Raw genomic sequence first — 14,110 nt, 5'->3', positions numbered from 1 at the left:
CCCGACCCCCTCTGGGTCACCATCCTTGACCCAAAAGGAGTACTGCGCATTACACTCTGCACCTGCACAGTTCAGCAGGCTGCGCTCCCGCTTACATCCTGGAGACTGCCAGGAGCATGGACACAGCGGCTGATGGTTTCTAAACTGAACTGTGCAGGTGCAGGCATATAATACACAGTAAGTACTGCTTTCAGGTCAAGGATGGTGACCCAGAAGGGATCGGGGCCCGGACTACGGACTGTTGGAGCAATCAGGGGGAAAAAGAGGACGCAGTGCACGTCCCAGATACCGTATGCAGCAAATAAAGTAAAACATTTTATGCAGCTCTGTCAACTCACTTATCCTTTAACAATTACTTTTAGTACCTATTGTTTAATTTTTGAGGTCGGCACCCCCTTACCATTCCTTCCCCCACCAACGCCAACCTGCAGTTTGGTGTGGCACCAGAGGAACAGAGTGAGCTGAGTGGAGACAGGTTTTCTCCACAAACAATTGATCTAATTGCACTTGGGCAACCCACTTTTATTGTGAGTAGTACTGACTATACATCACGAATACAAAGTATGTTTACTATTACACTTAGAGGACTTTTGCTCTGAATGAAATTCTTAGCTATTTATTAGTATTTTGTCACTTCCTAAGTGCCAAAAAATTATACGTGAGAAAATATCAAAGTTTACTAAATCAAGTGTTCTTCCCAATTTGCTGTGTTCCCCCGCATTCTACAATGCTATCCACCCAGTCCAGTCTAATTAGACTGGTCCCCGCTGGATGGAAACTCCCAGATCAGCCTTCTGCTTCCTGGTGATGTCACAGCGCTCTGGCTCCCCCTGGGTGGATAGTCTTGTACAGGCATACATGATTTTTGCTATTTAAAGGGGCACTATGTGGAAAAATTTTTACATTTAAAATATATGTTCAAACAGAAAAATAATACATTTTTTCCAGAGTAAAATGAGCCATACATTACTTTTCTCCTATGTTGCTGTCCCTTACAGTAAGTAGTAGAAATCTGACAGAAGTGACAGGTTTTGGAATAGTCCATCTCTACATAGGGGATTCTCAGCAAGGCTTTTATTCTTTATAAAGATATTCCCTAAAAAAGGATTTAAACAATGATGCTGGCCAGCTTCCCTGCTCGCTACACAGTTTTTTGGCAGTTGGACGGAGCATCTGCCATTCATTCACTAAGTGCTTTTGAAAATAAATAAATCCCTGACAATCCACCATGAAGTCCAAAACCTGTTGCTTCTGTCAGAGTTCTACTACCTACTGTAAGTGACAGCAACATAGGAGAAAAGTAATTTATGGCTCATTTTACTCTAGAAAAAAACGTACTTCTTATTTGTATATGTTTGCACATATTTTAAATTTTACAATTTTTCGCCATAATGCCCCTTTAAGTTATGTAAGTGCATTACTGGAGCTAGTATGGTGAAGCCACATCCAAAACTTTATTACACCATGGTGTTCTGTTCTTGTGTCTTTTTATGCAAAACTGGATTGAAGAGAGTATTTTTTCTACTGTGAAAATGGAGTTGGATCTCTATAGTGGAGTGACTGTGTGCTTACCTGTATTGAGCGCTAGATCCACCTGCGTTTGAGGTGGTAACAATTCGGTGAGCCCCTTTACTGCTGGTGTGGGTATGTGCTTTTGTCCACATTGCACGCAGTGGTGATCTGAAAGGACGGCTGCACTTTTGGTGTTTGTGTGAGGTCTGACTTCACTAGCACAATACAGGATTATGCTTTGTCAGTGTATGCTTTTTTTCTAGGTTTATAACACTGGAGAGCGCAGATGGAATATTGACTCATATTTCCCCTTTCTGGAACTTTCATATCTGCGTACCCATAGTATTGGACTATTTGAGCCTGTCAGGCACAGTTTATTTATTTACTGTTTAATCTTGTGGTAGTGTTCATTATTCACCAGTAGATGGTGGTATTGTATTAGGTATGATGTCTTAGGGTGGAGACACAATGCAGAACGCTTTTTGATCGGTTTTTGTTTTTAAAAACACACACCCATTGACTTGCATTAAAATCAAAACTGATGCTACCCAGCTGCTTGCAAAACTGTGGCGATTTTACAACAATTTTAATGCAAATCAATGGCAGCGAGTTTTTAAAAATGGAAATGGGTTGAAAAGCGCTCTGCAGTGTGTCTCTGCCCTAAAACACATGCGGTGAAGCACAATAACAAAATCCAGTCCAATGAAACACAAATGTTTATCAATAACACCATGGTGATATAGTGATTAGCACTTGCAGCGGGTCCCCAGTTCGAATCCCAGCCAGCACACTATCCACATGGAGTTTGTATGTCCTCCCTGTGTCTGCGTGGGTTTCTTCCGGGCACTCTGGTTTCCTCCCACATCACAAAAATATATAGATAAGTTAATTGGCTCCCCCTAAAATCGTCCCTAGACTACAATACATACACTACACGATACATACGGTACATAGACCTGTGACTGTGGTAGGGATTAGATTTTGAGCCTCTTTGAGGGACAGTTAAAGAGAATCTACAGTGAAAATAATAATAGAAATAGAACATAAGTAGCAAAGATATGAGCATAGTTTCCAGTACAGGAAGAGTTAAGAAACTTCACTTGTTATCTATGCAAAAGAGCTTTGAGCTCTCTGACTAATTTAGTCAGCTATGGTGCTATTTTCTGACGCATTTATACATCAAAGAAACCGTGAAATAAAACTGCAGATAAGATTTTACTGCAGGGAAGTAATTAGTCATTAGCTCTGCTCTGTTTCAAAGTTTAAAATCCAGAATGTAGTGTGCAAACTGCAAATATTAGAGAATGATGCATGTTATAAAAAAAAAGCTATACATGTTATAAAAAAAAAGCTATACAACTGACAATAAAAATGAGACTCTTCTTTACTACGAATGTACTACACATACAATTCATTATATCATAAGTTTTTTTTTTCCGCTTTAGTGTCACTTTAAGTGACAAGACAATATACTCTGTACAGTGCTGCGGAAGATGTTGGCACTATATAAATAATAATAATTTTAATAATGGAGGACTGAGGTTCCTTTCCCACTTGCTCACATCAGAAAACACAGACGCTGTTGCAGGAACGTATTTTCCTTCTTCTCACTCATTCATTTTGATAGTTGGGAAATGAATATAACTAAATGTGAAGCCTACCTCCCCGCCCTGTATTGCAGCTCTCAGAGAGGTATGGAAGCGTCTTCACTGTACACTTTGGAGCCAAGAAGGTGGTGATCCTGGCCGGATACAGCGCTGTGAAGGAAGCCCTTGTCAACCAAGCCGATGATTTTGGAGAACGGGCTGATGTACCAATCTTTGAACTAATCAGTAAAGGCAATGGTAAGCTTTTAATCGTGGCTGTGTAGACGGGATGGAATGATGTCAACAATGGACATGTCATGACTCTACTTTTGCCTTTTTTCAATACAACTCTTTGAAACTAAAATGCAGATTGCAAATCACAAGTGCTCTATCCATCTATCGGACCCGGATTTACATTACAGGAGCCTATAGGCACAGATATCCTGCCACCGTACACTTCTCCCTCCATGAACCTACAAACCTCCCGCCAAACTGCACCACAAGTGTACTGGCTGGCCCAGCTGTCACTCCTCCCTTACTTGCCTTGCCCATCATAGGTAGTTACAGGTGTCCCTTAGCATTAGGTAGCCAGAGCTACCCTCAGTATTAAGTAGCTAGTGGTGCTCCTGACTGAAGGGCGATCTCGTCAGTGTAATGGCGAGAGCTGGTTGAGTAACATCTTATTTACACCCTGCTCAGGACTCTGCATAGGAAAGAAGTGAGGAAGGCAGTAGGGGAGGTGAATGAGCCGCCTTTCCATCATCACGTCCCTACAGTGCCTTAAGGTAAATCCGGCCCTGTGCTCTATTGTCCTATGTACAGTGTTTGCAAACGCTGGCAAATCATGCTGCAAATTTAGTACAAAAACAGTCCACAAAGCACTTGTGCTTTAAAAAGTGCAAAAGCTGCTCCCAGTGGGCTAAGCAGGTGGCTTTGGTGCATGGTGTTCATTAGTGAGCACCAAAACCAGGCGCCCCATAGCAGCAATACAATGCTGCAAGGGGCGCGTAAGAGTAATTCGGGACTCCAGTGATTGCTATATGAATTACACCTCCCTCTGAGTTGCGACAACTGGGAGGGGGAATAGTATTTAACCACTTCGATCTATCTGGATGGATACATCCGTCCAGATAGCCTGCACTGCTGCTGCGGCGCCGCACGCGCTCCCGCTGCCTTTCACTGCCCCAGAGATCAATGAATGGGAATATACAGTACATCCCATTCATTGATCTATGTCCCCCTAAGAAAAGGCGACAGCTTTCTCTGGAAAGCTGCAATTTTTCTATGTCCCACGTCACCCTTTCTGTTCCTGTAAGTGAGAGCTCTCGGACGAAAAAACAAAAACTCACTGTGGCCATCTTGTGGCCAAGTAGTAAAATTATTTCCAAATAAAATATTGGCGCCATACATTGTGATAGGGATATAATTTAAATGGTGTAATAACCGGGACAAATGGGCAAATAAAATACATGGGTTTTAATTATGGTAGCATGTATTATTTTAAACATATAATGGCTTAAAATTGAGAAATAATGATTTTTTTTTCCCATTTTTTTCCTTAATATTCCCATTAACCTACCTGGCGGTATGATTCCCGCGGGCAGTTTTTTTAACCTTTTTTTTTATTTTTTTTAGCATGTAGCTAGCCTAGCGCTAGCTACATGCTTCCACCCTCCCTGCGGCGCCCCCCCCTACTGTTCGATCGCTGCCGGCGCGTATGCCCATCCGGAAATCCCGTTCTGAACGGGATTTCCTTGAGGGCTTCCCCCGTCGCCATGGTGACGAACGGAGTGACGAACGGAGTGACGTCATCGACGTCGTGACATCACAGGGAGTCCCGACCCACCCCATAGCGCAGCCTGGCGGCGATTGGCCAGGCTGCGCTAGAGATATGCGGGGGGGGGCTTGTATCGCGGCAGGTAGCGTCGGATCGGCGGTGATCGGACCAAACACGCAGCTAGCAAAGTGCTAGCTGCGTGTTTCAAAAAAAAAAATTATGCAAATCGGCCCAGCAGGGCCTGAGAAATCCTACGCGGCGGCTTGCCCCCTGTCCAGCACGGGGTTACCGCTAAGGAGATTAAAATGCATTTAGAAAAAAAAATATTCTTAGCAAAATGTACCACCCAAAGAAAGCCTAATTGGTGGTGGAAAAAACAAGATATAGATCAATTAATTGTAATAGGTAGTGATAAAGTTATCGGTGAATGAATAGGAGGTGAACGTTGCTTGGATGCATAAGGTGAAACGACACTGTAGACTGAAGTGGTTGATGCTGCCGGGGAGTTTAGCGGCAGCAGGTGCCCAACTCACTAATGGCGCACTAACACGTATGCCCAGTGGGTGCTCGCAGTGATGCTCAGCAGAGCTCGAATATTCGAGTAGCTCGAATATTCGAGCTCTTTTTCAGCTATTCAAGCTCGGTATTCGAGCTTGAATAGCTGCAGCTATTCGAATGGGCTATTCGAGTGAACTCGAATAGCCCACTCACTATTCGCGCTATTCGAACAAACAGCGCTATTCGAGCTCGAATACCGAGCTCAAATAGCGTCATAGCCCAGATTGATGTCCTTAGAGCCAATCAGAGGGCTCCCAGGCCCTCTGACGGCAGCCAATCACAGAGGGGGACCCTGGCCAGCCCCTACCCTATAAATAGTGGCCGCCATGTTCGTTTTTTCCGTCCTTGCTTGACTTGTACAGAGAGAGATCTGCTCCTTTGTGCTTTGGCTTAGCAAGTGCTCTATTGTGGTCAATCACCTAGCGTTTTTGCTCACATACACCTGCTATATACACCTATATTGTTGTTAGCTAGATAGAGATTGTATTTTAGTTAGTAGGTTGTGTGTTACATAGAGACAGCTGCTGCTGCAGGCAAGCTTACACAGCTTTAGGCCTCAGGGCCTTGCCTGTGTGGGCAGCTGTCCTCCTGTACTCTGTTAGTTTATTTCTCATCTATACCAGTGTTTCTGCTGTGTATTCTACCCTGTCTTGTCCTTTACTACTGAGTGATTATTGTATTTTGTAGTTATACTACTGTACTAGGGACACTCACTGTTACTGTTCATAGCTCCTGCGTGTGTGTGTGCGTGCACTGTCTGTAGTGTACACAGTACGCAGTATTCCCTTCTACTGAATCATCTGATTACTACTGAATCTGATTATTGTATTTTCTAGTTGTACTTACTGTACTAGGGACACTCAGTCACTGTTCATAGGCTAGCTCCTGCGTGTGTGTGTGCGTGCACTGTCTGTAGTGTACACACACTCTATTTCCTTCTACTGAATCTGATTACTACTGATTATTGTATTTTCTAGTTAGTGTACTAGGGGACACACTCACTGTTCACTGTTCACACTTACTGATTACTGATTATTGTATTTTGTATTCGTACTGTACTAGTAATCACTTAGCGATCTAATCACTTAGTGATTAGTGTCACCTCACCCACCAACCAACTCCATTAAAGTACCCCACTTTTTCACCCGCCCTTTTAAAAAACTTTTTTGTTTACGCCCAAAACATCTAAGATGTCTGGAAGTGGCAGCCAGCGCGGTTTGGGCAAGGGGAAGGGCAGCAAGGGAATCAGGAGGAGAGGGAGCAGCATTGTGGCAAGCCGCGCCACCATGCACAGTTCCGCAGCAGTGGCTAACATTCCGCCTATAGCCACTGGCCGTGGGCGCCTTGGGCGCCCAGCAGGAGCATCTGCAACTCACGCTGCAGAGACACAGCAGCAGCAGCGTGTAGTACCTGCTCCTATTTTCCTCCAGCCGGGTCGGAAACGTCCCATTGAGGAAAAGGATGCAGCCACTGTGGTGCAACTGATGACGGAGGATGAGCAGCCCGCCATCAGCTCTGCATCCGAGGCCTCCACCCTCACCACCACCACCACCCCTGTTCGCAGCAGCCGTCCAGCAGGGCCTGGGGAGGAGGCCAGTTCAGCGTCAGTTGGCGACCTGTCATTCAGCAGTCTTTTGACCCCAGGCATCATGAGTCAATTGTCTGCTGTTGTTGGCGATTTTGAGGAGGAGATGCTGATGGGCACTTTGGGGGAGGAGGGATTGGACAGCAAGACTGTGGCGACAGTCAAGCAGCCCATCCAAGCATCAGGAGAGGAGTTGGGGGGGGTCATCATCCCAGCAGGACATGTTTCAGGAGGGGGAGGATGATGATGATGACACTGTGACAGACAAAGACTGGGTGCCACCAGCTCCTGGGGAGGTCATCATCAGCAGCTCTGAGGAGGAGGAGGAGGATGCGCTTGTGGGCCTTGCAAGGAGGCGCATCATTGCAAGCATTGGCAGCAGTAGGCAGGTCCCACAGCCTGCTGGTGTCTCAGGCTCAGCAGCAGCAGCATCTGCCAGTACCACCACCAGCCCCACCCAAGCCCCCCCTCCCCCCCCCCCCCCCCAACCACCACAGGGAGACAGGCAGCAGCGGCTCCAGGCGGTAGGGGGTTTTTCATGTCACCAATCTGGCAATTTTTCACCATGCCCACAGTTTACAGCAAGTACGCCACTTGCAACCACTGTCAGCGGAAGTTAAGCAGAGGTGCAGACCCCTTAAAGGATACCACAACTGAAATGTGACATAATGAGATAGACATGTGTATGTACAGTGCCTAGCACACAGATAACTATGCTGTGTTCCTTTTTTTCTTTCTCTGCCTGAAAGAGTTAAATATCAGGTATGCAAGTGGCTGACTCAGTCCTGACAGGAAGTGACTACAGTGTGACCCTCACTGATAAGAAATTCCAACTATAAAACACTTTCCTAGCAGAAAATGGATTCTGAGAGCAAGAAAGAGGTAAAAAAGGGGAATTTCTTATCAGTGAGGGTCACACTGTAGTCACTTCCTGTCTGAGTCAGGACTGAGTCAGCCACTTACATACCTGATATTTAACTCTTTCAGGCAGAGAAAGAAAAAAAGGAACACAGCATAGTTATCTGTGTGCTAGGCACTGTACATACACATGTCTATCTCATTATGTCACATTTCAGTTGGGGTATCCTTTAAAGTTCAGCACCAGCTCTCTTATCAACCATCTTGCTGCTAAACATTACCACCAGCATGAGGAGTTCCAGAGGCTGAAGGCATCTGGTGCTGGCACTGCACAGCCTTCAGCAGCAGCAGCAGCAACAGCAGCCACCCGCCCTCCTGCTCCTCCAGCAGCACCAGCAGGAGTGCGGAAACGCACTGCTCCTCCCCCCTCTGCAACTCCTGCTGCCGACACTGAGGCCTTTTCTGGCAGCCAGTCCTCAGTGGCCTCCTCTGCTGTGTCTGCTGATTCCCGTGCAAGCAAAAGGCCACGCCAGAGCCTTTTGAGCGAGTCCTTCCAGGGGGTGGTTAGGGCTCTGCCTCCCAGCAGCCGTCGCGTGCGGCAGCTGAACGGCTTGTTGGCACGGGCCATGTGCTCCCAACTCCTGCCGTACACGCTCATGCAGGAGGGGAGCGACATGCGTGCGCTGCTTGCTTGTGCAGCCCCAGACTGGCAGCTCCCCAGCAGACACTTCTTCGCCCGCCAGGTCATGCCTGCACTGCACCGCTTTGTGATGGCCAATGTGGAGCGAGGGCTGGAGCACGCGGTTGGTGAAAGGGTCCACGTCATCATGGACTCTTGGAGCAGCCGCTTCGGGACAGGCCGCTACCTGTCCTTCACTGTCCACTGGGTCAGCTTGGTGGAAGGGGGTGAGGATGGGAGAGCAGCAGCGGGCACAGCAGCAGCAGCAACAGGGTCAGGGGAACTGCAGCAGGTTCCTCCGATCCTCTGCCATCCTCCGGCACACCTGGCCAAACCCCCTGCCTCAGCAGCAGCGTGAAGCCACGCCACTGCCAAGCGCTGCTGCAGTTGGTCAGCCTTGGGAAGACCAAACTGACGGCAACCCATGTGCTGGCCAAACTCCAGGAGCAGGAGAGGATTTGGCTGACCCCCAGAGGCCTCAGAGTCGGAGAGGTGGTGGCCGACAATGGGGCCAATCTGGTTGCCGCAATCGACAGGGGAAACCTGACCCACATCCCCTGTCTTGCCCACATGCTGAACCTGGTGGTGCAGAAGTTCTTGCGCACCTACCAGGGGATGGGCGAACTGCTGGAAACGGCAAGGAATGTTGTGCGTCACTTCCGGCGCTTGGCTGCAGCCTCTGCGAGCCTGGAAGACGTGCAAAAGGAGCTGGAGCTGCCACGCCATCGGCTGATCCTTGACGTTCCAACTCGCTGGAACTCCACCCTGGCGATGTTGGAGCGTCTGGTTGAACAGAAGCACGCTGTCAACCAGTACCTTGCCCTGGCCACTGTGTCCGCCGCTCAGAAAAGGGACAAGACCAGCAACATCCCGTCCATCGTCCCCGATGACGACTGGGGGCACATGCAGCAGGTGTATTAGTGCTGGCTCCCTTTCTGCAGGCCACCAACATGGTGAGCAGGGACCATGCTATGGTGTGCGAGTGGGTGCCCCTGGTTTGTCTGCTGAACAGGGCCCTCGATGCTTTGCTGGAACAGGGAGCGGCAGCCTTGGCCCAGCAGGAGCGGCATGCAGCTGCACAGTCCACCTCTGAGGGGGAGGAGGAGGAGGACTTGGTGGAGGTCCCTGACCTTGCTGCTGATGAGGGGGTTCAGCACAGTGCAGCTGAGTTGGTGCGGGGGTGGAGAGAGGATGAGGCGGCAGAGGAGGAGGATGAGGACAGCACTGCCGTCGATGTGCCAGCACACGTGGCCCGCCTCTTCCCAATGGCAGCGCACATGCTGACGTGCCTGCGCAAGGACCCCAGGGTGATCCAGATGAAGCAGAGGGAGGACATCTGGATCAGCATGATGTTGGACCCGCGCCTCAAGGGGAAGTTGAGCCAGTTCCTGCCTCCTGCAGGAGGAGACCCAGCACAACAAATAAGGAGCTTGCAGCAGGCCCTTGTTGAGCGCTTGGAGGAAGCCTTCCCCCAGCCTTCCACCCCCACTGTCCAGCCAGCACAGAGGCAGCAGCAGGTGCCTGCATCCAGCAGCAAGCGCCCCACAGAGCTGCTGTCTCTCAGCAACGAGCTCTACAGGACTGTAGAGGCTCCAGCAGTGACTAGAGAGGAGATGCATGCAGCAGCATCCTCCTCCGGTCACAGCCAGCGCCTGACCCACATGGTGGCTGACTACATGGGGTCCTACAGCGGGCTTGACAGCGATGCCCCTGTTGATCCCATGGAGTATTGGGTCAAGCGCCTGGAGATCTGGAGCGAGCTGGCGCAGTACGCCCTGGAAGTGCTGTCCTGTCCCCCTTCCAGCGTGCTGTCCGAGCGCTGCTTCAGTGCAGCTGGTGGCGTGGTCACCGAGAAACGCTCACGTCTGTCTCACAAGTCTGTGGACAGACTGACGTTTCTCAAGATGAACCAGGCGTGGGTGGAAGGCGAGTTCCTGGCCCCTGTTGTCGGCGAGAGGGGGACATGAACTGGCTGCCGGAACCATCGTTAATATGCCTTACCACCCTTTACCACCTCCTGGCTCCTGCTCACTACTAAGCCAGCCTGGTTCAGTTTGACTATTACGTCGCCTGTAGCCACACATTTTACACCTACAGTGGGCTGCTGTGTAGTGCCCTTATGCTGTCTGTCTGTGTTTCCCACTGCCAGGGTACACAGATTTACCTTCTGCTGCCACTCTGCCACCAGCTATTACATCCAACAATAGCTATATCTGTGTAATTTGCTGTAAAAAAAATAAAAAAAAAACATTAAAAAAAAAAGGTTTTATTTTTCTGAGGTGCCCGGGTTGAAAACTGTGTTGTCCCAGTTGTGTATTGGACACGATGTGGGCTGCACGACCGCTGTCTGGGACCTCCTGTTGTGTTTATTTACAGCCCTGGTATCACCGCTAGGTACCAGGGCTATTATGTCACGCTGCCTGCCTGCTGCCACACTCACACTACTCCTCCATTCCTCCTGCTGATGCTGCTGTCTGTCTGTGTTTCCCAACGCCAGGGTACACAGATTTACCTTCTGCTGCCACTCTGCCACCAGCTATTAAGTCCAACAATAGCTATATCTGTGTAATTTGCTGTAAAAAAAAAAAAAAAACATTAAAAAAAAAAGGTTTTATTTTTCTGAGGTGCCCGGGTTGAAAACTGTGTTGTCCCAGTTGTGTATTAGACACGATGTGGGCTGCACGACCGCTGTCTGGGACCTCCTGTTGTGTATTTATAGGCTGGTGCCACCGCTAGGTACCACAGCCTATTATGTCTCGCTGCCTGCCTCATTGACTGCCTGCTGCCACACAATCATCCTCCTCCTGCTGCTGCTGCTGAATTTACCTCCTGCTGTCTGTGTGTTTCCACTGCCAAGGAGCACATACAATGGCGCTTCCACCATGCCCCACCAGCTATTTATTACGCTCAAAAATAGCTGCATTTCTTTAAAAAAAAGAAAAAAAATATATATACTTTTTAATACTTTGTAATATTATTTTTAGAGGTGTCCGGGTTGAAAACTGTGTTGTCCCAGTTGTGTATTGGACACGATGTGGGCTTCACGACCGCTGTCTGGAACCTCATGCTGTGTATTTACGGCCTGGTACCACCGCTAGGTACCACAGCCTATTATGTCTCGCTGCCTGCCTCATTGACTGCCTGCTGCCACACAATCATCCTCCTCCTGCTGCTGCTGAAGATGAAGAAAAAGATGAAGAAGAAGAAGATGAAGAAGAAGAAGAAGAAGAAGAAGAAGAAGATGAAGAAGAAGAAGTTGAAGAAGAAGACGATATAGAAGAAGAAGATATAGAAGAAGAAGAAGAAGAAGAAGAAGAAGAAGAAGAAGAAGAAGAAGAAGAAGAAGAAGATATAGAAGAAGAAGATATAGAAGAAGAAGATGAAAAAGAAGAAGATATAGAAGAAGAAGAAGATATAGAAGAAGAAGATATAGAAGAAGAAGATGAAGAAGAAGGAGAAGAAGAAGAAGAAGAAGAAGATATAGAATAAGAAGAAGAAGAAGAAGAAGATATAGAAGATAAAGAAGAAGAAGTATATACAGTACTGAACAGAATTTTGGACACAACTTCTCTTTCCACCTTTTGTTTTTTTTTAAAGGAACATCCCCACATAATCACTTGCTGTTGTTACTTGGAAAAAAAAGATGTTTCTTGCATCATTCACCCCCAAAACAAGTGTTGGAAGCTATTTAAGGCCAATTCGAATAGTCAGCTCGAATAATGAGCTCGAATACCGACTCGAATAGTGAGCTCGAATTTCAAGGGCGAATCGAATAGTAAAAAATATTCGACTCGAATATTCGACCGAACTCGAATAATTTACTATTCGAATTCGACCTAACTCGAATAATAAAAAGTATCCGAGCATCACTGGGTGCTCGGCCCAAAGCTCCATTTACATTAGATGTTTGCATTTAGAGATGAAAGGCACTCATTACTTCATATGTTCTCTAGATGAAATGTTTAGTATTATTTACCACCCTAGACTTACTTACAACTGTATTCATGCACAACAATAAATCAACATGTTTTGATAACAAAGAAAATGTACCGTAACTTATTTTTTTATTGCTGTCTCTCAATGACTGTCCTGGGACTATAAAAGTTCAAATTAACATTAGAGGTCACACAGACGTCAAGGGAAATGTCATTAATAGGGACACATTTTACAGATTCCACTGTATCCAAACCTAAAAAAAAAAAGTCAGCAAGTGGACCAAAAAAGCCCACCCCCAAGCTGAGATCTAAAAAATAGCATATAATAGTTTAGTAACCAGAGTGTTTAAATGCTACTTGCTTTGTCTTAAATTATGTTTCCATAAATAAAATCCAGTCCAGGGAGTTAATTCAGGCACTATGGAATGTGTTATTGTTTGCATTAGATCATATGGCTGATCAAATTGCAAGGAATAGGCTAAATCTCTCTGAAACGGGCCCGGATTTACATCACAGTAGCTTATAGGCACAGATGCTCTTGCACCCTAGGCTTCACTCTCCTTGAACCCACAAACCCTCCACCGAACCAGTGTGCTTGGTGGCCCAGCTGTCGCTTCTTTCCCTGCCTGACATAGGTAGCCACAGGTGTCCCTTAGTATTAGATAGCCAGAGTAAGCTACCATTTGTTAGGCTTGGAACTCTGCATAGGGAAGGAGGGAGGGAAGCGCTTGGGGAGAGGAGTGAGCCGCCACCTCTCCATCATCAGGCGCCTACAGTGCCTTATGGAAAATTCAGCCCTGCTCTATAAAGATTGCTTTCCACAGGAGCTTTGTACAGAAAGTGTCCAATATCTCTCTTGACTGGATATTTAAAAAGGGGTTTATTTCAGTATCCACACAAGTGACCACATTTGTGATTTGAGTAGGGTTTTAACTTAATGGTCTGCATAGTGTTTTACATTATTTATTTCTGTCATTCATTCTTTTGTTTGTGCATTCTTTTAGTATTGGTGTTTAAAATAACTTTTCTGAACCTAGTGTTTACAATTGTTACTAGCCCTTTAGCAGAGGAATGATAATTGTTGTATTAAGTAGCAGCATGGTGGTGTAGTGGTTAGCACTCTCTCCTTGCAGTGCTGGGTCCCCGGTTTATATCTCAGCCAGGGCACTATCTGCACAGAGTTTGTATGTCCTCCCTGTGTCTGTGTGGGTTTCCTCTGGGCAATCTGGTGTCCTCCCACATCCCAAAAACATATATATATATATATATATATAAGTTAATTGGCTACCCCCTAAATTGACCCTAGACTACGATGCATACACTACACAATACATACACAAACCTATAACTATGGTAGGGATTAGATTGTGGGCCCCTCTGAGGGACAGTTTAAAGTGAAAAGACAATGTACACTGTACAGTGCAAAGCAAAGCAAAGAGTCAAAGCGCAACTGTAGATGCAGTGGGTACATTTTTAAAACCTTTTCTAAAACCTATTCTAAGAAGATATTAGCAAACACTGCTAGTTTACTGTCAGTATAGGCACAGTTTATTCCAGAGGCGGGAAAAGGTCCTCCAGCACCCAAGGCTGAGACACCAAAGTGCGCCCCTCCATCCCTCC

At 46.9% G+C, this 14,110-nt stretch overlaps 1 protein-coding gene across 1 annotated transcript in view; it reads left to right on the top strand.

Annotated features, from left to right (window-relative positions):
• LOC137525632 (cytochrome P450 2K4-like) overlaps nt 1–14,110 on the top strand; it is a 47,460-nt gene that overhangs the window by 1,452 nt on the left and 31,898 nt on the right. Inside the window, exon 2 of the mRNA XM_068246782.1 lies at nt 3,194–3,356. Within this exon, the coding sequence (XP_068102883.1) occupies nt 3,194–3,356 (163 nt within the window). The remainder of the gene's footprint in view (nt 1–3,193; nt 3,357–14,110) is intronic.

The sequence above is a fragment of the Hyperolius riggenbachi genome, chromosome 7 (genome assembly GCF_040937935.1).
Source record: "Hyperolius riggenbachi isolate aHypRig1 chromosome 7, aHypRig1.pri, whole genome shotgun sequence".
In the NCBI taxonomy this organism is placed as follows: Eukaryota; Metazoa; Chordata; class Amphibia; order Anura; family Hyperoliidae; genus Hyperolius; species Hyperolius riggenbachi.
Note: the sequence above shows the minus strand (reverse complement) of the source record. Positions and strands in the feature narration are given on the sequence as shown.